Source organism: Neomonachus schauinslandi, chromosome 3, assembly GCF_002201575.2.
Source record: "Neomonachus schauinslandi chromosome 3, ASM220157v2, whole genome shotgun sequence".
Classification (NCBI taxonomy): Eukaryota; Metazoa; Chordata; class Mammalia; order Carnivora; family Phocidae; genus Neomonachus; species Neomonachus schauinslandi.
Window position 1 is genome coordinate 64,305,392 of NC_058405.1, and position 22,986 is coordinate 64,328,377.

A 22,986-nucleotide genomic window follows, 5' to 3' on the forward strand; every position below is an offset into this window, starting at 1 on the left:
ATAGATAGATAGATAGATAGATAGATAGATAGATAGATAGATAGATAAGGTATATTTCTGGGTAGTGTGTTGAATTTTTGTTTTCTGCTTTTGTACTTTTGATTTTTTAAAAATCTTTAGGCAGTAAGGACACATAGCTATTGTAATAGGAAAATGTCAATGCTTGTCTCAAAGATCATAATACTTGTGCACACCACCACAACAAAATGCAATCAATGAGAAGGAAATTATTAAATATATAGGCAAGTTAGTCATTAATATAAAGTTAGCATTGTGTCTTAGAAGTATTTAATTATACTATTATAATAATCAATAAAAGGGACATAAAATTTAGGAAACTGACACCCACTCAATAGGCCAGTTCTTTTAGTATTCATAAATTAAATCCGAAATTTTATTTAGTATTCTTAAATTTAATTTCCCTATTATTAACTGAAAAATTAAAACTTTTACAATTGTAATAATCATCTCTATTTTCATTTTTAATATTATAAAAGTAAAGCTTACTTTCTCCTCTTTACATTTATAAATCACTCCAACTCTGTCAAAGCACTTTTGTGTTAAGGTCACTCGATGCTGTGCGTCGACAGGCAATGCTGTTGAGTGATGTGCTGGGGGCCACACCGATGGTGGATGAACCAAAGTCTCCTGACTCCTTAGCCTCTGTTTGTTTTTGTTTTTGCTTTTAAGATGTATTATTTTGAGAGATTGCTGAGCAGGCGAGTGGGGGAGGAGGCAGAGGGAGAGAATTTTAGAGCTCACGGCAGAGTGCGGAGCCCTAGGCAGGGTTTGATCTCAGTACCCATGAGATCATGGCCTGAGCCAAAACCAAAAGTCAGATGCTTCACCAACTGAGCCATCCCGGCGCCCTTCCTCTGCTCCTTTTAAGGTAACTGATCCAACCACAGCCCCAGCTGTACCCAATCATAACCTCCAGGCATTCAGACTTCGGACCCTGTAAGTCTCCACTAACTTACAGCCACTCGTGTCTTCTTAGCTTCAGCTGCTGGTTCCATATTTTCACTTTGCTTCTCCTCTCTCATGAGGATCATTTTGGTTCCCATCCTGGCTTGGCGGGAAGCCTGCTTCTCCCTCTCCCACTCCCCCTGCTTGTGTTCCCCCTCTCGCGGTGTCTCTCTCTGTCAAATAAATAAATAAAATCTTAAAAAAAAAAAAAAAGGAGTTGAAGTAGATTTTCCAGTTCTTTATCCAAGATGCAAATAGTATTTAATAGTTATTTATGATCTATCTGTAGCAGTACATAATAAAGGGCACATGCCATTTGAGGAGATACAGAGCTTAAATTTTCAGTAACAAAAAGTACGTGTACCAAACTGTGATATCTACACTTACAAACTCGCTTGCCAGGAAATTATTGCTCTACCTTTCGGATGAATCAAGCACTATAATTGGGACTGTGTTTATGTGAGGAGAAACAAATGGAAGTAGCAAAACCGAACAAGACCGTTTTCTGCTCTTTCTCCAGCCCTAGGCTTGTCACATAATACTGGTGCCTTCCCGTTATTTCTTGATTTATAGATTACAAGGTGCTTTCACATTTCGTCTTCACCACAACCCTTTGAGGGTTACCTTTGAAAGCGCTTTGGTATATATGTCTCAGGGTCTTATTCTCCGATGAGAAATATCTTGAATAAATGTCCACATTTCAAAATGGGAAAATGGAAACACAGAGAAGTTAGCTGGCTTTGTCATTTGCACACAACTAAAAGTGGTGGAAGCCAGATTTAATGCCTATCTTCTTACTCTTGACGCCTGGGCAATTTCCAAGATCTCGCAGCTGCCTTACGCGTAAGACGGATTGTCTATTGATGAAGAATTTGGACTCTGGAGTCAAGCTGCATGGGTCTCCTTGTGACCATGGGCAATCTATTTAATTTCTTGAAGGCCTATTGTCCTTTTTCTAAAAAGGGGATGATAATCATAACAACTACTTCCAAAAATGATTTTGAGGACTTTAATTGGTCCTTAGCTTAATTGCTGAGGCACGAAAAGCTCCTAGCACAGGGCATTGGTACATGATGGGCGCTCCATACATGTTATTATTGCCTGTGTCACATTATATAATCAGACTCCAAGCATATTTTTTTAATTAATAGTGTCAATTAGATAAATGGTTTTTGCCATATCTTTGTTCATTTGGTTCAAGTATGTATCGTATCCAAGTTGTCAAATTATATTTACTGTGTGCCTCATACACCTATTCAAGTCAATACAAACTATATCTACTGGCTGGTATTTTTAATTAAAAGTATCCTTTAAGTTGGCTGACAGTAAAAATATATAGCCAATTAAATGTAAAGTGAATACTAACTCTAAAAAAGTAAAAATAGTTACTGATATTACAGGATTTATACTGGAGGTGTCGCAGACCAAAGCTTGGGGAAAGTTATATGCAGTTTGTAAGAGAGCCGTTAGAGGAGGTAAGAGAATCAGAAAGGGTGTAATATGGACACCCTTCTCACTGTTCTTAGCAACTCCCTTTTTGAAAATGGCTATTTCCAGGCGCCTGGGTGGCTCAGTTGGTTAAGCGCCTGCCTTCGGCTCAGGTCATGATCCTGAAGTCCCGGGATCGAGTCCCACATCGGGCTACCTGCTCAGCAGGGAGTCTGCTTCTCCCTCTGACCCTCCCCCCTCTCATGCTCTCTCTATCTCATTCTCTCTCTCAAATAAATAAATAAAATCTTTAAAAAAAAAAAAAAGAAAATGGCTATTTCCGCCTTCTTGTAAAAAGCAAATTATAATAGCTTCCCTTTCCCCTGCCTCCAAGTAAAGAGAAAATAGCAGGTTAATGACAGTTCAGTTTTACTAAAGGGTATCATAGCAATGATGACATTTAAGTTGGGTTTTGAATGTTTAGTAGAATTTGATAAGTGGGAGGGAACAAGAAAGCGATGACAGGAATGTTTGAAGCTGGAATGATTAGGCCATAGGCCACATGCGAGGGTGGAGTACAAAGTAGATCTTAATACACAGAGTTGGATCTAATTATAGGCATCTTTGTTTATCAAAAAGTGGCTAAGGTATAATTAGGTGATACCAAGGACAGTGTGTGATATAGATCCTCAACTAACGTTTAAAGAACTTAAACGAGGAGCCTTTATGTAAATAATTATGCTACAGCTCTCCAACAGGACAAAATGAAACCTCAGGGCAATCCCTCCAGGCTGATAGATACAGTATTAATTCTAGTTCAGATTATCTAAAGCATTGTAACATTTCATATAGGGATATGCCACAAGCTGTGCAACGTTTTCTCTTTTGGAAAACGTTCCGGTATACCCCAATTTCTACCACAACAAACAATGATGAAATAAATATAAAGAAATATTCTCATGGTAATTGTTTCTCCGTAGGAAAGTTTGATTAAGCACCAGATACTTTCCAGCAAGGCTGTTGTAATTCATATTGCTCTAGGTCTTGATGAGGGAGGGAACTTTTATCCACAACTCCTTCAATCTGGCAGTATGATGCCCAAAATATTGTAGTTCACTATTGTTTTAATTTGCCTCTCCCTGACTATAGTGAGAAAGATCATCCAATGTTTCTGACCTTTTGATTTTCTTCTGCAAAACTCTAGTTTATAATTATCCATTTGTTCATTGGTTTGTTTATAACTTTATTTTCAATTTATAGTTTCTCTTTGTATGATATGAATATTAAGTACATTTCATATATAGCAAATTTGGTTTACCGTAGTTTATTTTGTGACTTTATTTATGGTATCTTTGGTCATTCTATTTAAGAATTGTGTAATAAAATATATAGTTTTCTGTTCTGTGTTTCCAATCTTGCTTCAAGAGTTCTCCCCCTGGGGCGCCTGGGTGGCTCAGTTGGTTAAGCGACTGCCTTCGGCTCAGGTCATGATCCCGGAGTCCCGGGATCGAGTCCCGCATCGGGCTCCCTGCTCGGCGGGAAGCCTGCTTCTCCCTCTGACCCTATCCCCTCTCATGCTGTTTCTCTCTCTCTCTCTCTCTCAAATAAATAAATAAAATCTTTAAAAAAAAAAAAAAAGAGTTCTCCCCAACCCTGGGGCTATCCAACTATTTTTTCAAATTCTTTTCTAAAATTGTGTTACTTTTTCTTTTTTACATTTAAATACATATTCCATCTCTATTATTATGAAATGAGATAGGGATCAATTTTGTTTGTTTGGGTAGAGAATTGTTTCAGTGCCATGTAATATGTGAACCACTTTTTCCAACTGAATAGAAATTCCAATTTTTCACACATCAGGCTCCTATATATAATAAGTTTAATTTCAGTCAAAATTCTGTTCAACTAATTTATATTTCTTGCTGTAATATCTCATTTTTTTGTCATCTTTCCTCCATCTGTTTTTTTATTTGCCCCTTAAACATCATTTATTTACATGCTAAGTCTTCTGGATTTCCCCCCAAATTTCCAGAATTTTCCCTCACAAAGTAAACATGTGTGTGTGTGTGTGTGTGTGTGCACGCACATGAGTGTGTGTGTTGTGGTCTATTTTTTCCACTTGACATTCTAGGACATTTGTAACTATAGAACATTCTATCTTTGAATAAAGCTGAAAAATGTATTTTTTTGTTTCAAAAATAATGCTTTCTTTCTTCTCTTTCCAGAACGTCTTTCAAATTCTCTAATTACCTCTCCTAAAAAAACAACTCTCTGGTTAGTGCTTTCTAGTTAAAATTCTCATTTGAGTTTTCCAATTCCAATTAAGTCAGACTTGAAGAACTTCTTAACTTAGGGAAGCAATAGACAACATTCAAGGATATCTGTGAACTAGGATGAACTGGAAAAAATACTTCTTTATTTTTACTAACTTCTAAATGGAATATATAATTTCCTTCCATTATGAACATAAGCCAAAAAATTAGTTTTGCTAGAAATTCTTGTGTCTTTGTCAATAGCAGAAATGATAAGTATTTTGCTATCATATTACCATTTTACCATATACCTGATATATTTACATGTTGATCATTACCTCAAAATTAGTCTAATTACCTGCCAGTAGATCTTTGTATTTAATGCATTAATAGAGAAGACTATATGTTAGTCCATCACATATTTGTCTTTAGATTTTAAATATATTTAAATACTTTTTGGTGTGCAATACAATGCATTTATGTTTAGAAATATTCTTGTTTTTTCTTAAAAGATCTTATTTATTTATTTATTTGACAGAGAGAGACAGAGAGAGAGAGGGAACACAAGCAGGGGAGTGGGAGAGGGAGAAGCAGGCTTCCTGCGGAGCGGGGAGCCCGATGCGGGGTTCGATCCCAGGACCCTGGGATCGTGACCTGAGCCGAAGGCAGACGCTTAACTGACTGAGCCACCCAGGCGCCCCTAGAAATATTCTTCTTTCTGAATAAGGATCCGCAGGCTGCTCCATATTTCGTGAGGTACACGAAAACTGGAGAACCCCTGATTTAGAGCCATATGCACATAATAGTGTCTGATTCCTTTTGAGCTGTTTTTTATAATTATTTTCTGGATTAAGGTTTCATTAGATATCAGATCAAACTATTAGTGTCTTGAAAACTTCAGCCACTCAGAAGTAGGGGAAAGCATAAGAGTCTTTGCTCTTATAGATCAGCTGTGAACATACCAATAAATCATTCGTCCTGTGCTGAGACCAAAAGCAAAGGGAGTTTTTTTTTTCTGTACAAGTAGAATTTTGAATTCTGTTTAGTCTTTCCAGGCAACAGTATGGGCCTAAAGTAATAAAGTTGACTTTGTTTAGATAAGATTGTAACCTAACCATTCACTTGTTTATCCATCTGTCTCTTCATTCATTCATGCATTTATTTATATGACAACTACTTGGTTTTTGTGCATGTGGGTGTGTGTGTGAAAAGGTCAAATTCTAAATAACCTGGTATTTAATGAATTTTTAAACATAACTCTGAGTTGAAACTCCCTTATGCTGATTTGAGTTAGACTGAGTATATGAAAGGGATAAATTTAATATTTATAATCCTGAGTTTTAAAAAATGAAGGTTTTGATACATTAGATGAAAAAATATTGATGCTAAAAGCAAGATGATACTAAAGAATTCAACAAATTTTTATTGAAGCACTTAAAAAAAAGCCTCATAAATTTTCTATTATTGTGCCATCATCTGGGATATTTAAAAAGTGATTGAATCATAGAAATTTCATGTTATAGTTGGGATATTGTTTTTCATATAGCAGAGGTATTAGGAGGAATTCACAAAATAATTAATTAATTAAGAGTAGAGCCAGAATAGAATGTGGATCTGTTTAGTCAGTGATTTAGGAAACACTAAATAATATTATACAAGTAAATTTCTTTTATTCAGTTTATACAACCACTATAATAAATGCTGAATTTAAAATAAAATGAATGGTTAGGTTATAATCTTACCTAAACAAAGTCAACTTTATTACTTTAGGCCCATACTGTTGCCTGGAAAGACTAAACAGAATTCATGGATGAATATTACTCCAGGATGAATTTCTCTCCTAGAAATTTATATTTCAGTATTAATAGTTCAAAAATGTCTATCTTAGTGGCAAAGAGACATTTCTGTATTTGAGAAGAGTATCACACTCTAGACTTTAAACTGTATGCCTCAGACTGGTGCTGAATCACTTCAAGATGAAGATCGTGAATAAATTTGAGAAAAGCAATCTAGTTACAAGTTAATTAAAGTCACTTTTAATGTTATGTGGCATGAAAATAATTCCATTAATAATGTAACTACTGTTATGGTAAGGTTGACAAAAAAGCATTCAACAAATATTCATTAATAGAGCTTAGACAGAAGAAAAGCCAGAGAACCTTCCAGTTCTGCAATATAAAAAACAACTTTTACTTGGTTTTAGGATCTTCTTTTAATTGCATGTTCTACTTTGTTGTGGATTACTGGGTGAAATACGTCATTCAATCCCTGGAATTTATATTTTTAAAAATGGCATGTATATGTGTTATTTGTTTATTAGTGATGTGAGTATATGTTTTTATGCATGTCTGTTTGCCTGGGGCTAATGCTTTTATGTCTATAGATTTTACTTCAGCTAAAAGTCAAGCATGGTGTGATTTTCATCTACAGAGTTATGTTCATGATATTCACATTTGTCCTTAAATATGCCAAGTGACAAATTAAAAAAAAATTGAAAAAAAACCCAAAAACTATGTTTCTATCAAAATCATGTTTAGGTAATAGCTACTGAGTACCTACAGTGACCTATTTATTTATTTTAATGTTGGGAGCTATGTTTTCACCCATAACATTGGAACACAAAAGGCGAGAGAGAGAGAGTTACATGTTGAAGATACTGAATAAAGCAAAGAAGAGAAATTGGGACAGAAAATAGATTGGTTTGGAAATGAAGTGTGAAAAAGGGGGAACAAGCTCATTTTCTGAATTTTCTAAAGGTTTCTGAGATCCAGTGCCTTATATTTCAGACTTCTAAAAATTTTTGCATATTTAATAGATAGCAAAGTTGTGTCAACTGATAAATGCCTGGGCTGCAAGAGCAAAAAACTGAGGGGCCTATTTTACCTTTCATTGTTTCTCCCCTTCTGTGATTGGCTGTGATTGGATCCTTTGCATCAGAGCTGGTTTCAGTTACTCATTGGAAAGCTTAGAAATCTGATTCCATGACATCACCCATGAAATGGCAATCACTTACAACTAGTATTATAATATGAAACACATACCGTTAGGCACTTTGCTAAGTAGAAAAAAGAATATCAGCCCAAATATTCTAACATTTCTAAAAGAACCATTTAAATCTGCATTTCTCTGCTCCCAATATATTTGCTACTTGTTAAAGAGAGTAAAATGTTGCAGAGTACTAAATTCTTGTTAATACTGAATAAAAGTTACCAAATAATTCTTACATCTACAGCATATTTTTACAGTTAATAGTTTATTCTAACTCTACTGGTCCGTTATAAAGAATATAAAGCAGAAACACTACCCTGAGATTTTGGCGAGTACTTGGAAAATTTTCAGAACAATTAAAACTTGGTGAGCATCTGATATGATGTTGCAAACACTTGTTTCTTATTTTTCTGGGCATTTCACATGGTACCTACTATAGTGTTGGATTTATAGTAAATTAGTAACATTTGATTCAGTTTACTGAGAGATCTGGGAATGTGTCAAGTATTGCAGTCTTCTGTTTGAGAATGTGGTCTGTTTGAACTTCATTTGTCTTAATTTCTCAGAGTCTGATGTAGCGCCAGACAACGGAGTCAATAAATATTTGTTGATTGATGTATGAGTGAATTATTAAATCAAAGTAGTTGTAAGCCATGGTAGTATTTTTGAAAAGGGAATTGTCTGAGAGATTAATATTTTGGAAAATTTATCTTTGCAATAGTGGAGGGGAAGAATTGAAGGTCCTCAAGACCTGTATTTTCTCGTTATTTAGAATAGTTTGTATTTTATATTAATACCTTTTATAAAACATTCATGTTCCCCTTTTGCTTTACCAAGGCTCTGTTCTATCAGCTGGTTAAATAGAAAGCCTTTTTCTCCACACCTTCCTTTCTCTTGATCTCTCTCTTTCATTCTTTTTTCCTTTTCAGAACATTTAAAAATTTACATTTCCTTAACTTTGTATTGATCTTTGATTAACTATTACATACATACATACCCCCACCATTTGTCCTTTCCTCAGTTCCCCATCATCTTGTCCCACGGTAGATTCCTCAGGAGGACACTGTGAGTATAGCATTTCCCAAATCCTTGCATATTTAAAACTATCTTTTCTAAATGAACCCAGATGAACTGAATAACTTCCCAGGAAAATGCAGGTTATACTAACTGACCCCATTCTTGATAAAAAAGCCAAGCTAATTGTTATGCAATAAATAAGAAACGTTACTGAATAACTATCCCATAAAAGCATGGCAAGCATTGATGGGTTTCACAGGACAATTTTGAACTTTCAAAGATCAAATAATTTCAGTGCTACTTATTTTTTTCCCTCACAGTATGGAAAGCAGATCAATCACATTTTGGATTCTTCAAGAAGCAGAGAAAGATTTTTTTGTTGTTATTCATTTGTTTGAGAGAGAGAGAGAGAGAAAACATGAGCAGGGGGAGGAGCAAAGGGAGCGGGAGAAGGAGACTCCCCGCTGAGAAGGGAGCCTTGATCCCAGGACCCCAGGATCATGACCTGAGCCAAAGGCAGATGTTTCAGCAACTAAGGCACCCAGGATGCCCCAAGGGGAGGATAAAATGAGTTGATTACAAAAGATTTATTGGAAAATAACATTTTGAAAGTAAAAGGGAAGGAAGCAGGACTGGGAAAAGGAAGCCATTAGACCATGATGCAGAACTGACAAAAGTCCCTGCCATTGGAAAGGGGAACTCACCAGAGGTGCCCCATCCTGGGTGGAAATAGGCCCTTGTCTAGCCTACTTATTCCGTTATTGTCCTGGGCTCCAAAATTGAGGAAGAACCTAAAGAGGTGGACAGCTGGAGGCTATTAATTCTTACAGGTAGGCAGTAAGTCCTCTCGAAGAAAGACCTGAGGGGCACCTGGGATGGCTCAGTCGGTTAAGCGTCTGCCTTTGGCTCGGGTTATGATCTCAGGGTCCTGGGATCAAGCCCCTCGGCAGGCTCCCTGCTCAGCAGGTAGTCTGCTTCTCCCTCTCCCCCTGCTTGTGCTCTCTCTGTCTCTCTCCCTCTCAAATGAATAAATAAAATCTTTAAAAAAAAAAAAAAGAAGAAGAAGAAAGATCTGAGGGGCACATCTCCCTGTATTCCAAAGGAAGAGAGAATCCATATGCCTTTTATGAAGCAAGCACAGTATTCATACCAAAATTTGATGAAGACAACATAGTAAAGATTATAAATCAATCTCACTTATGAACATTGGTGCAAAAAATATAAATAAAAATATTAGTCATACTAAAAATATTACACATTTGGCCAATTGGAATTTATTTCAGGAAAGCCAGAATGTTTCAATATTAAGAAATCCATTAATTTAACTTGCCACGTTTTTAGGAGTAAGGGGAACAATTATACAATTATCTCCACAGAAATGGAAAAGGCCTTAGGCAAATTCAACACCCTTGATAATAAATAATAAATAAAAAATTCAAAATGATTTCTTGACATATTGAATGGCATAAACAAATAGGTAGATAATTGGCAACACCAAGGATAATGTGCGATAGTCTTGAAATTGCTATAACTGCTAAAGAAAACTATATGACCCAGAAATTGCATTCTTAGATATGTATTAGCAGACACGGACAAATATGTGCATAGGAGCAATATTCTTAGCCACAAACAGGAAACTGGAAATCACACAAATGTTATCAACAAGAGAATATTACATAAATTGTATTATATTCATAAATCAAAATATTATACAGAATGGAAATTACAAAAAAAGATTGCTTCTAACAATATTAATGTATTTCAAAGAGCTAATGTTGACCAAGGAAAGCTAGATGTAAAAAGTACATACTTTATGATTCATGTATATAAAGTGAACAAGTGTGTGTGAAAGTGATCTCTGGGGATAGCGTTTAGGTTTGTGATTACAAAATGTAACAACCGGCAGGTGACAAGAGGAAGGTTCCTGAGGTGCAGGCCCTCTTCTGGATTATTATCTGTGATGTATCACACAGGTGCATACACATTTTTAAAAATATTATCAAGCTTCGGGGCGCCTGGGTGGCTCAGTTGATTCCACGACTGCTTTCGGCTCAGCAGACTCCCTGCTTGGTGGAGAGTCTGCTTCTCCCTCTGACCCACCTCCCTCTCGTACTCTTTCTCTCTCTCTCTCAAATAAATAAATAAAATCTTTAAAATATATATATATATAAAGCTTCACATTAACAGTTGTGCATTTTAATGAAGGTATGTTATACCTCAATAAGTTCAAAGTGAATAATTACTGCAATTAATCACTATATATTGAATAAAATAAAGGAAGAATCCATGGGTCCATAGGAATACTCAGTAATAAAAAGGAGAAGAGGGCATAGATTTACATATAGAGGAATACAAGCTAGTAAATGTAGAAGTGATGATAGAGTAAGATAACCTCCAATTTTCAAACACCATGTAATCATTGCTGCAGGCATATAATCAGTACTCAATAACAGGCAATTTTTTAAAAGTGTTTTTGTTTTATTACTATTTTTCTTAATGGAATGGGAGAAACCCCAGAGCCTGCCTCTAGGACATGCCTAAACCCTGATGTGTGCCTGCCTGGCTGGCTGGTCAGAGGCCCCGCAGACTCCTGCATGAAGGACCCCTAAGGCCAAACCGTCCCCAGTGTCTAGTGGTCCCTGACCAGCTGGGCCTCAAACAATTAATGGTAAAGACAACATATAATATATTGTTGAATTTAGAACACATTTTAGAGTAAGAAGTAACTCTAAGATAATTAAAATTACATAATTTAAAAAATAGTTATTTATTGGCCAATAAATTATTATTGTATTGGTGGTCTTATAAAACAGTTTCACTCAAGGGCGCCTTGATGGCTCAGTCGATTAAGCGTCTGCCTTCAGCTCAGGTCATGATCCCAGGGTCCTGGGATCGAGCCCCACATCGGGCTCCCTACTCAGCGGAAAACCTGCTTCTCCCTCTCCCTCTGCTTGACGCTTCCCCTTTGTGCTCTCTCTCTTTCTGTCAAATAAATAAATAAAATCTTTAAAAAGAAGGTTTCATTCAAAAGTTATTTTCTAAAATAAATTCCTTATAAAAGATACAATTAGAGATGTCCATATATTTAAAAAATTAAAAATTCACAATGATTTATTGAATATTAAGACTCATAAACAGAATATTTATTCTTGGTATATGCTCACATATTTTATCAGTTATTTTGCCATATCTCTCTCTAATACTATGACACTGGCATTCTTCTGAAATATTAATGCTTTTTAATATGACCATATTATAATTATTTTTTCATAAAATTTTGCTGAAGTATTCTTCAAAGTTGCATTTTATGGTTAATAAATTTAAAATTATTGATAGCTTTTTAAAGCCATAGAAATCTAGATGAAATTCTATTGAATCCAGAAAGCCCCTTCAAATTGCATCTATTACTTAAATACACATTTAACGTAGGAACAAATTTATTTACTTACACTGTTTTTGTTTTTCCTCATGTCTGCCATAGAAAAAACTTGAAGTATACTTTCTTAAAGATTACGTGTTTAGTTTTAATTAGTGACATTTTTCTCTTTGTAATAAATAAATAAATTTTTAATTAATGTAATATTTAAAATGAAAGCCATTTACTTAAAAGTAATGAAGTATGTATTGACCCTGCTTGAACATATAGTGCTATCTCAACAGTGTTGTTCCTAATTTTGTAATTAATAAGTACTATCTTTACCAACTGATTGCATATATTTTAAATAACCTTTAAATAGATAACTACATCTCGTTATTCTTTATAGAGTGTTTCTTATAAAATAAATAGATATTCTAAATGGCCAAATAAATTAGAAGCACACAGGCTTAATTATTCTCATATAAAGATTATACCTCTACTTAAAAGTAGTGTAATTAAAGTTTCATATGAGTTTTGTTTTTCTCCACATAGTTGTTTTGCTTTTGAACCTTTTATGGTTTCCTTTATAGTTTACAGTATATTTTATACGGTACATGGGTCGTCATTTTTTCTGCCATGCTTTTTTAACTCATCCTTATACAGCATTTATTTTCAAAGATGCCTCTTGGTGCCAGCAGGAAGAACTATTAAACCAAAAATTGTAAAGCATTGTGGTGTGGTGGAATACACACTGCCTCGGGTGTCAGATGGACCTGGGTGCAAAAAGTAGGTCTTGCACTTATGCACTGAAGGATCCCATCTATAAGATGTGAATAATAGTGAGGGTTAATGTACCTAACAAACGTTGACTAAATAGTGCCTATTATAGTATTTTCATCATTACCATTCCTAGAGTAAAACCCAAAGGAAATGGAGCATAAACACATGGTGACCTGATTCATTGAGAAGCATTTGTTTATTTCTGATAAAATGGTGATGGAGCACTTGTGGTCATCTGGAAAATATACTATAAAGTGATAGATGAAAGCATAAAGCATGAGGCCAGCCTTCTTATGTTCTGCTGCCACCTTTAATCATTGACTTGGTTTTAGGAATGCAGAAGATAAAACAACAAACAAACATACAAACAAACAAAAACAATTGAAGAACTAAAAGACATATTGCAGAAGAAAAGCTTGGGTTTAAAACAAATCATTAACTATTATTCAGCGTATTTCTTGATTATTTAAGGGGTCCACACCTCCCTGAAAGAAAAGCAAAGATTGAGAGTCAGAAAATAAGCTGGGCGCAAGGAAGTCTTTTATCAAGTAAAGACTTCCCATATCCACTTATTTGAAGATTTCATAAAATGTCAAAAGTCAGATTAAACAAATATAATAAGAATAATGTGTCATTATATCGGAAAGGTTTTTTTTCCACTAATTTTCTTTTGTCTTTTGGCAAAAGAAAAAAAAGCCATCTCTCTCCTGCAAAAAAGCCTGGCAAAAGATTTATGAACTTTGTTCAGCGTTGCTATAGCATGCTGTTTGAAATTCACAGGCTTGAACAAATGAATAAATATTCATCACCTCTGGTTTCTTCTTTTTTCTAGGTGCCTCCCATACTCCTTGATAAGCAGTTCTCTGAATTCACTCCAGACATTACACCAATCATTTTGGCAGCCCATACAAATAATTATGAGATAATCAAGCTTCTAGTTCAGAAAGGAGTCTCCGTGCCCAGACCCCACGAGGTCCGCTGCAACTGCGTGGAATGCGTCTCCAGCTCGGACGTGGATAGCCTCCGCCACTCACGCTCCAGACTCAACATCTACAAGGCCTTGGCCAGCCCCTCTCTCATCGCACTGTCAAGTGAAGACCCTTTTCTCACAGCCTTTCAGCTAAGTTGGGAGCTTCAGGAGCTGAGTAAAGTGGAAAACGAATTCAAGTCGGAGTATGAGGAGCTGTCCCGACAGTGCAAACAATTTGCTAAGGACCTACTGGATCAGACAAGGAGTTCCAGAGAACTGGAAATCATTCTTAATTACAGAGATGACAGTAGTCTCATAGAAGAACAAAGTGGAAATGATCTCGCGAGACTCAAATTGGCCATAAAGTACCGTCAAAAAGAGGTGAGTGTTGCCAGACCTTTTTATCAAAATGCCGTAGGATTTATTCACAGTGATGTCAACTGGTACTCTAAAATTATGTTTGGGCTTTAGAGGCTTTTCTGCTTAACTGTAAATGGATGATATTTATTCTTTGCCAGATTAATAATTTCAAAACACATTGAAGAATGGCAAGAAATGGCATAATAACTGGTGATGGCATTTGGCGAATGTGGTAAAATGTACACATTTACTGTGGTATAATGGAAAAACGGATGAATTTTAGAATCTCCATACTGAAAGTTCTGGTTCTGCTATTTATAACTCTTGTTACTTTAGAGGGCCTTGTTACTTTTCAGATCTCTTTGAGATTTAGTTTCCTCATCTGCTTAATGGATTTAATATTCATAATATTTTGCTATATTTATTTATATATATAAAATGTATTCCTCAAAGATTCATAGGAAGTATAAAATGTGTGTGGATGGGTGTGAAGGCTCTTAGTAAATTATAAGTCCTTATGTTAATAAAATACATTGTTAGAAGTTATTCATAAAAGAAAAGCCCTTAGTCCAACAGCAGATGAAAGTACTGAAACCTCTCACGTCTGGCTTAGTCTCTTGATTGGTCAGGAATAAGAAATTAAAGAAGTTAGTTGCAGAAGAGTTATAAATTTCTCATGAAATTTCCATGGATTTGAATATTAAGTAAAGAAAACTCAGATCTGTCAAACTCATCACAGAGCATAATTGTTTTTGTTTCCATTGCTGAGTTAAGTGAGTTCTCAAAAATCTGTTTACTTCCATCTTCAGAAAATATTGGTTCTGTGTTCACTCTTGAATTATAGTAATTATCTATTCTAGAAAATCAGTTGGAGAAAACTATATAATGTAAGATGAAAAAGAAAAAAAGACTTCTGAATAAAAAGTGTATTCAATTTTTTTTTTGCAGTCAGCCCTGATTATTCCACATTAGTCTTGGCTGCTTTGTCTACTGCTACTTACTAAATATTTAAGGTTCAAAATACCTGAATTTACTTCCTCGAGTTTTTCCTGTAGTTCTTTGGCCCGTTGGCATGGCATCCTGAAACTAGTTGAAATGATCTTTTCCCCTAACAATGAAGGAATTAGCTTCTTTTGTGTGCATCCCCTCTGATTCCAAAATGACACACGCTAGTTTGAGCCATGTCAACAGTATCAACTCATTTTTTTTTTTTTTTTATGCTCTTGTGTTTAGGGCTCAGGGACCTGATATTTTAACAGAACTAGAATAATTTTAATATACAACTATAGGAAACTGATGAAAAACTTCACTTGATTAGGGGTTTTTATATACTAAATATGACACTTAAAAGTAATAGCATGTATGAGAACTGATAAAATGAGGGGCACCTGGCTGGCTTAATCTGTAGAGCATGTGACTCTTGACCTCAGGTTGTGAGTTCAAGCCCCATGTTGGGTGTAGAGATTACTTAAAGATAAAAAATCTAAAAAAAAAAAATGAAGAAGAACTGATAAAATGAGGTAAGATATTGATGCGGCCTCAGAATTTGAGCTAGTTCTTCTCAAGTATCTATTATTAACCCAGTATTATGCTTCTCTTTCTTTAGTTTTCTGTGGGGAGAGGGATTTAAGGGATTGACACCGTAGTTACAAAGGTCTTCTCCTATGATATATCTGTTCAGGGTTGAAGCCATCCTGTGGATGGTGAATGAGATGAAATTCCCAGAATGTGAAATCCACAAAATGAAACAAAGAACACAGTAGCAGCAACCAGCTGTGCTCACCTGTTGCATTTTTGTTCACTCTGCAGTTAGCGAAACAACCTAGCTCTATTTTATGCCTACCCTGATTTTGGTCCTGATATCATAACCGATTTAACTTTGTCTTTGGCCACAATGACTTTTGTGAAAGCACTGGAACAAATTGCTCATTGAGTCTTTTACCATCCTCTCTGAATGGAATACTACAGAGACATTTAATCAAATGAAGCTGCCAAATTCTTGTCAAAAGGTTGTCCAAGACAAAAAATTTTAGTATGAATTTCTTACATATTAATATATGAGTATATTTTTACTCACAAATCATTTTTATACATTCTATTCATTCCTTCATTCCTTCATTCATCAACTCTTTGAACATATATTTTACCAAACCCATGCCAGGCAATGCTCAGGGCACTTAGGACTCCATGGTGGTGTGGCTCTGTCCTAGAGCTTATCATCTATTACAGGGAGACAATAAAATGTTAAATCTATATTGTTCTCAGTTTTGTTTCTGAACAACTAAAAATTTTCATTCCTACTAAACATTTTTTTCTTTGCTTAGGTTCTTTTGTATATTCCAGGAATATACGAAGCATGTTTAACTTCAAAGCCTATTCAACAAAAAGCCACAAATTGAGTCCTTAGATGTGTCAGAAGCAAAGCTATAGAAAGTGTTTGATCATTTCTAAGACTTCTTTCAAGATGCTTGTACCTTTTGTGCATAGGAAGTTGTGGAATTGGAGGCCGATCATCCTGATCAATGATACAACAGGATGAAGGGTGGCTAAAAACACATACCATGTAATAAGAAAAAAAGGATTAGTAATATCTTTTAAAAGACACATTTTTTAAAAGACACGGCATTTGCATTTTCTCTTTTCATCTTTCGAAATGATAATGGAGAAAAAAATTAAAACAGAATTCCTACAGAGTTGTTCTAGGGTATCTTTCATTCAGTATTGAAGAGCACATTTCCCTTAGGTTGAACAGTTTTTCCAAAGCAAAGTAACACTGGATGACTAATAGCATTATTAAATCAAGAATAAGGTTTTACTTTCCTATAAATTCTTTGAAATCATAGGTCATGTTTTATGAAACATATTCCTAAATTATTTAGAAATTATTGACTTCAGAATACTTCATGTAAGATTTTCTAGTAAGATCATGTGTCTTAAATGAAATTCTGCGTTAGCATAAATGTCTTGCCTTGTGTCTTTTTACCACATGTGTTCCCAGTTTTAGTTTAAAAATGTTTGTGGTTTATCTTTGGTCCATCTCTTATGTTTTTGGAATGCCTTCTTATTAATCTTCACATGGCTAAGTCCCACTCACTCTTTCAAATTCATCTCAGGTCTCCCCTCCAACAGGGAGATTCCATGAAGCAGTCCTCCTCCATACAGTCTCTGGGATAAATGCCCTTCTTCCACACATTCTATTTTGCATTGTATTGTTACGTTTTGCGTAACAAAAAAAAAGAGCATTGCTCTTTTGCTCTTCTCCTCTGGGTATGAGTGTCAGGAACATATCCGTCATATTTACAGGTCATACTTCAATACTGAAAGATAGAAGGTGTTCAATATGAACGCACCTGAAGTTGCAGACTCTCTTAATTCTGGAAGGTTCCCTGCATGTTTCTTTGTCTGATTAAATTGCAGTGTTTAGGTTGATTACCTACTAACAGCCTTCTCATGAATTTAAATATTAAAACAATTCATGTTGTGGGGACTTGATTACAGACTTATTCTGGTACTTCTGTAATATCATCCAGAAAGAAAGGCCTGCATTAATTGAATATCATGGATATTTTTATAGGCATAGACAGAAGGATTTTATTTCTATTAATACTTAACTACAAAACCTGCTGCGACCGCCACGCCCTCTACCTAGATGTCATCCTGGTGAACATGTGGTAAATCTGATCTAACCAGAATTCCTAGCCTAGTTCAGCTGAGCACGTGAGATGATTTCATGACTCAGCTTCTTCATCATTAAGTCAAGCATGTCAACATTAAGGTGTTTTGTTTTTTTTTTAATTTTTGCATTGTCATAAAGCACTTGCTTTCTTCAAAGAATGCAGAGTCTCCTTTTCCTTTCTTTCTTAACCCCCTTTTATTTTTTTTTCTTCAAAGAGTAATCTCTTTAGTCTTACTCTGAAAAGAGAGCAGGGAAAGTCCCCTTCACCAGGGCTAGAAGCTGGCACCCCATTCCAGTGTTACTCATCAAAATGAAGAGTGTCAAAGGAAACTGGAAAAAAAAAAAAACAGAACCAAGCACCCACCCCCTTGGAACTGGGTCTCCTCTTGTGTATTAGATAAAGGTGAGGCGAGGCATGACTGAAGACGTATCTTCAACAAGTAACTTGTTCCTTGGTTCCTGGTGTAATGTTGGCAGATACAGAGTTTATGGCCGTTAAAATCACTTCCATGCTGTCACTGTTCTTGCCTAATATTTGCAAGATCAGTGCATGTATTTGGAGAGCTTGATGCATTCCTTAAATATTTTCACAGTGAAGACCTTACCTAGTTTGTTACACATGGTTGCCCACATTGTGAAGTTACTAGTCCACATTAAAGAAGCCTAGATCTTGAATAATAATAGAAAGCAGTGAAATACATTATTTTGTGTGAAAGCATTACAATTCAATCTCTTTATAGCTCTTCAAATTAAAGTGAAAAAAAAACCAATCTTACATAGTCAACAGCGTATCTTTTTCAATTTAATTTTCCCTTTTGTGAAGGCATGTCAACAGCTTTGCAACATTAACTTTAAACTTTGGTACTAATCTGGGTTCTGTCTTATAAATTAATTAATGGAATTGTTAAAGAGGCAGGAGAAAAATCAACATTTGAACAGCCCACTATTCATACCCTTCTTATCGTTTGTTTATCTTGTCATGGAGCAATGAGAGAAATGTGAAGAGATTCCTGTCAATCAGATGCCATCCATAGCATCTGATTCCAAATATTGGAACTCAGTTGATTCCAAATATTCCAGAATCAAAGCTCTTCAAAGCTCTCAAGATTTATGGTTTTTGTTTCTTGATTTATTAAAAACTCCTTGATATGGAATCAAGAACAAAGAGGAGACATAGGGGGGTATATTCGGGGACTGGGGAACCACAGAGGATGTAGCCCTAACACAACCAGGGATCCCCTAGGTGGGAGAGAAGGAGAGGTGAAGGTGAGGGCATCAAAAGAGTGTTGGGCAATGGGAGGAACAGTTAAATAATAAATGGAGCAGAAACAAAGGAAATTTGTCTTCTTAAAACTGCCTAGGGCTAGGGGCGTCTGGGTGGCTCAGTCGTTAAGCGTCTGCCTTCGGCTCAGGTCATGATCTCAGGGTCCTGGGATTGAGCCCCGCATCGGGCTCCCTGCTCTGCGGGAAGCCTGCTTCTCCCTCTCCCCCTCCCCCTGCTTGTGTTCCCTCTCTCGCTGTGTCTCTCTCTGTCAAATAAATAAATAAAATCTTTAAAAAAAAAAAAACTGCCTAGGGCTAGACTTACCTCTATTTCCTAAGTTTTGTTTTCTATAAACTCTTTATTGATAAGTTTATCATGACAAATTTTTTAATTCAAATTTCATTTGAAAAGAAGCAATAAATGACTGTTTAAATTTGAACTTGCTACTGTATGAATTTCATATTAAAAATGAATAGAACATACTACTCATGTTCTTTATCGACCTGAAATCTACATGGGAAGCTCCTTCTAGAGGTCCGTAGTCAGGTGCCATTTTGTGCTTCTGGTAGCAACTGAGGAAAAACAGCATTCTGTGTATGCATTTTTTATTTGGAAAATCACAGAGAAACGAATGACACTGTTGCTTCCTGGCTCTTGTATCAGAACCTTGGGATGGCCCTGGCATACAATGGCTTTCTCCTCTTATATCCAGTAGTAGATTTTGATGGTTGGTCTGCAGCCACACAAAGCTTTGCTTTTGCTACAAACTAGGCAGAGAAGCTGACCAACTATTATCATTTTATTATTATTATTATTGACCATTGGTTATCTTATAGTCTGTTGTTTCCCTCCTTTTTCACTCTTGTTCAAATCTAGGGTGTCTGAAATACACCTTTCATAATTTTCTTGTGCCTGGTAAATTCCACATCAAAGTGTGGATTATTTGGAGGGGAAAATATCTCATACTATAGAGACACTATCTCATGGACATCAAATAACTATTCTAGAAGAATGGCAAAGAGAGTACTTTTAGAGAGAAAAATAAGAGAACGTACTGCAGACAGACAGTATTCCCCTCCATAAGTCAGATCTTTCTGCTGAAGAAACTTTGAGGCTCATTTATCTAAGTAAAGCTGATAATACCTTTGCCTTAGTTTGGTTTACTAATTTAACATGTACTTATTTATTTAAATTCAATTTGATATTATTTACCATGTTCCTCTCCTTTTCCTCTCTTCTCCGTTTTGAACTGTTTTGAAAACATTTACGTCCTTCAGATCTCTTCCTCTCAAATAGCACTGTCTCTGGGAAGCCTTCCCTCAACCTATTCCCAAGTCAAAATTAATTGTTGCTTTCTCTTGTTATGGCACCTTTATTGCACATGTGGACTTTGCTTTTTATTTCTTTTCATGGGTTATTTCTCCAACGGAACTCCTTGCCTTTAGTCTTACTTCCTCCAGTCCAATGCCTACAGCACCACTAAAGGTTTTTTTGTTTCATGTTTTGTTTTGCTTTTCAAGACCATGCAAGTCCACAGCTTAGCATACCTCCTGGCATATTTACCCATGAAAGAGTAGCTAATTATTATTATTAATTATTACTATTATTGTCACTGTTTTTGTTTATCCTCTCATAGACTCCCAGTATGAAAAGACTGAACACACACAGGGAAATGCTATACACCATTCAAAAAGGGTTTGCTTCATCACTAAACGTTTTAATATTTGTAATGAATATTCATCTAAGCCTCCTGGGTCACATTACACTTTTGAATATCAAAGATAAGTTTATCCTTCTTCCAGTCCGTTGGTATAGTCAGTACTGTGAGCCATTTATATTAAAACATACACTCTCCTCAAAAATGTTTACTGTGAAGGGTTATCCGAACCCCTAAGGTTGCCCATATTCTAATGCTTCCATTATAGGCTGTCAAAAGTAACTTATATTGTGTACTATATACTTGATTTGAATTTGTTCTTCTGACTTGTATTTTTACATATATTTTAGGCATCAATATCGCTCTCCTGCTATGCCTCAGAATCGGGACCTGGTATCTCAGCAGCTCTCGTAACAAAATGCGAAGCATACAATAGGATTCGAATACCTGAGGCTACACTGAGTGATACAGATAATTATGAGACTCGTAAAAGCGATAAAAAGCAGCACTCCTCTAGCTGAGTTTTGTCTTCCACTCTTCTCCAGAGCACACTCACTGACTGATTTCTGGGCCTCTGCCTCTCAGTCCTCCAGGCATGTGTGCACACACCTGCTGTTGCTAGGCAAAGGCAAACTGGATCCCAGACTCCCCAATGCCTCAGCCCAGCCCCCCACTAGGGACCAAACATTCCGTGTTATGGATAAAGCAAATGCCTGTTCAGGACTTGTCAGCCCGGCTGACAGAATTCTGACAGGTCATTATGCATTTAATTTAACACTAGGTTTTTAGAGCTTGGAATTCAAATCCCCATGAGTTTTTGTTTTTTGGGTTTTGTTTTGTTTTGTTTTTTTTTTACAACTAATTAAATGACGTGAAACCACTTTCTCCTGATTCATATCTGAAAGTGATTGGGTTTTTTGCCACAATTAAATATGAAATTGTAAATGTCCAACATGTTGTATAAATTTATCCTTTGAAACTGCATTCATTAGAAAGTGATCAATTAACATCTTACAAAACATAAAATAATTAATTTTAAATTAGATACAAAACATATTCATTTCTGTATTTTATACTCCTTTAAAAAAGTACAAAAAGGAAAAGGTTAAGCGATTTATTTTCAGAGGTATACTCTTCTAGTCACCTGAGAAAAATGCGTATATCCACAGGATTAGCAACAATTTCTGATGAAGCTTTCATTTGCCACAGATATAAACTATAAACATTAAGTTAATGATAATATCTTTGAATAATCCACTGTGTATTGAACACCCTCTCACAGTCCTCAAATGAATTACTTTTCTGTATGAAACTGGTATTTCTGTCTCCGTGATGATTGACAAGCAAGGGTAGCAAGAAGATTACCTGTTTTCCATCATTCAGAAGCAGTCATATCGTTTGTCAATGATTAAGAATGATTTCTTTTGTTTCTTTGCACAAAATTCACATTTACATTTCAGGGTTATTTTTCCTGGGTCGTTATTTAATGTCTCATATTTTCTCTGTCTCTGATCCCTAAGCAAAATTAAGAATTACCAATTTTTGAAATTACCCATTTAACAGTTTATTCCAATTCACATTGTTTCTTAAACAAATTACAAAAACCCAATAGATTGTCTTCTTGGAAATTTTTGAAACAGAAACACTGTTCGCAAGAAATGTTTGATGGTTTTAAGACATAACTCCTGCTCAAGATCCCTTTTAAATTATGCATCAGAGAGGAAACTTTTTAGCTTATCCTTCCCCTCATTTTCCTTTGACCATATGAGGCATAGTCACAGTTTTTCTAAATAGAGGGTTTTTTTGTTTGACTTCTTGGAAACAAACATGAAGTAAAACTCTCTGGGATTTTTAATGCCTGTGCTATACTTTGGTGATTCGTGATTCTGAAGCTGTGTTAAGTATACAGATTGCTTCTAGGTAATACCGAACTGGTAAGACAATCACATAGGGTTATGTTCTTGTGCTTTGTGTCTCATTCTGGTTCCTTTTTCCCTTCAGCTTTAGGAGCACATAGCGGTAGTGACTTGCCCTCGGCAGCCACAGAAAAAACCGAGGCTTTTTTCCGCCATGGTTTTCTTTTACTTTCCTCTGGACTCGAGCAACCCCGTTGTCAGCTCTCTGCATGTTTGTAAAAAGACCTGCTTTTCCTTTGACCACTGCTTCCTTTTTAAATGATAGACACTATTGTTTTTCTCCATGGCATTCTCCAAGCTCAGTGATTTCTGCCAGGCGGCTCTGGGACATGCCACCCGGAACTCTTTTGCCAC

The 22,986-nt window shown here is 35.8% G+C and overlaps 1 protein-coding gene across 1 annotated transcript in view; it reads left to right on the forward strand.

Moving 5' to 3' along the window:
* Nucleotides 1–22,986, forward strand: part of TRPC4 (transient receptor potential cation channel subfamily C member 4) — a 193,936-nt gene that overhangs the window by 74,712 nt on the left and 96,238 nt on the right. Inside the window, exon 3 of the mRNA XM_021678301.1 lies at nt 13,622–14,140. Coding sequence (XP_021533976.1) covers nt 13,622–14,140 — 519 coding nt within the window. The remainder of the gene's footprint in view (nt 1–13,621; nt 14,141–22,986) is intronic.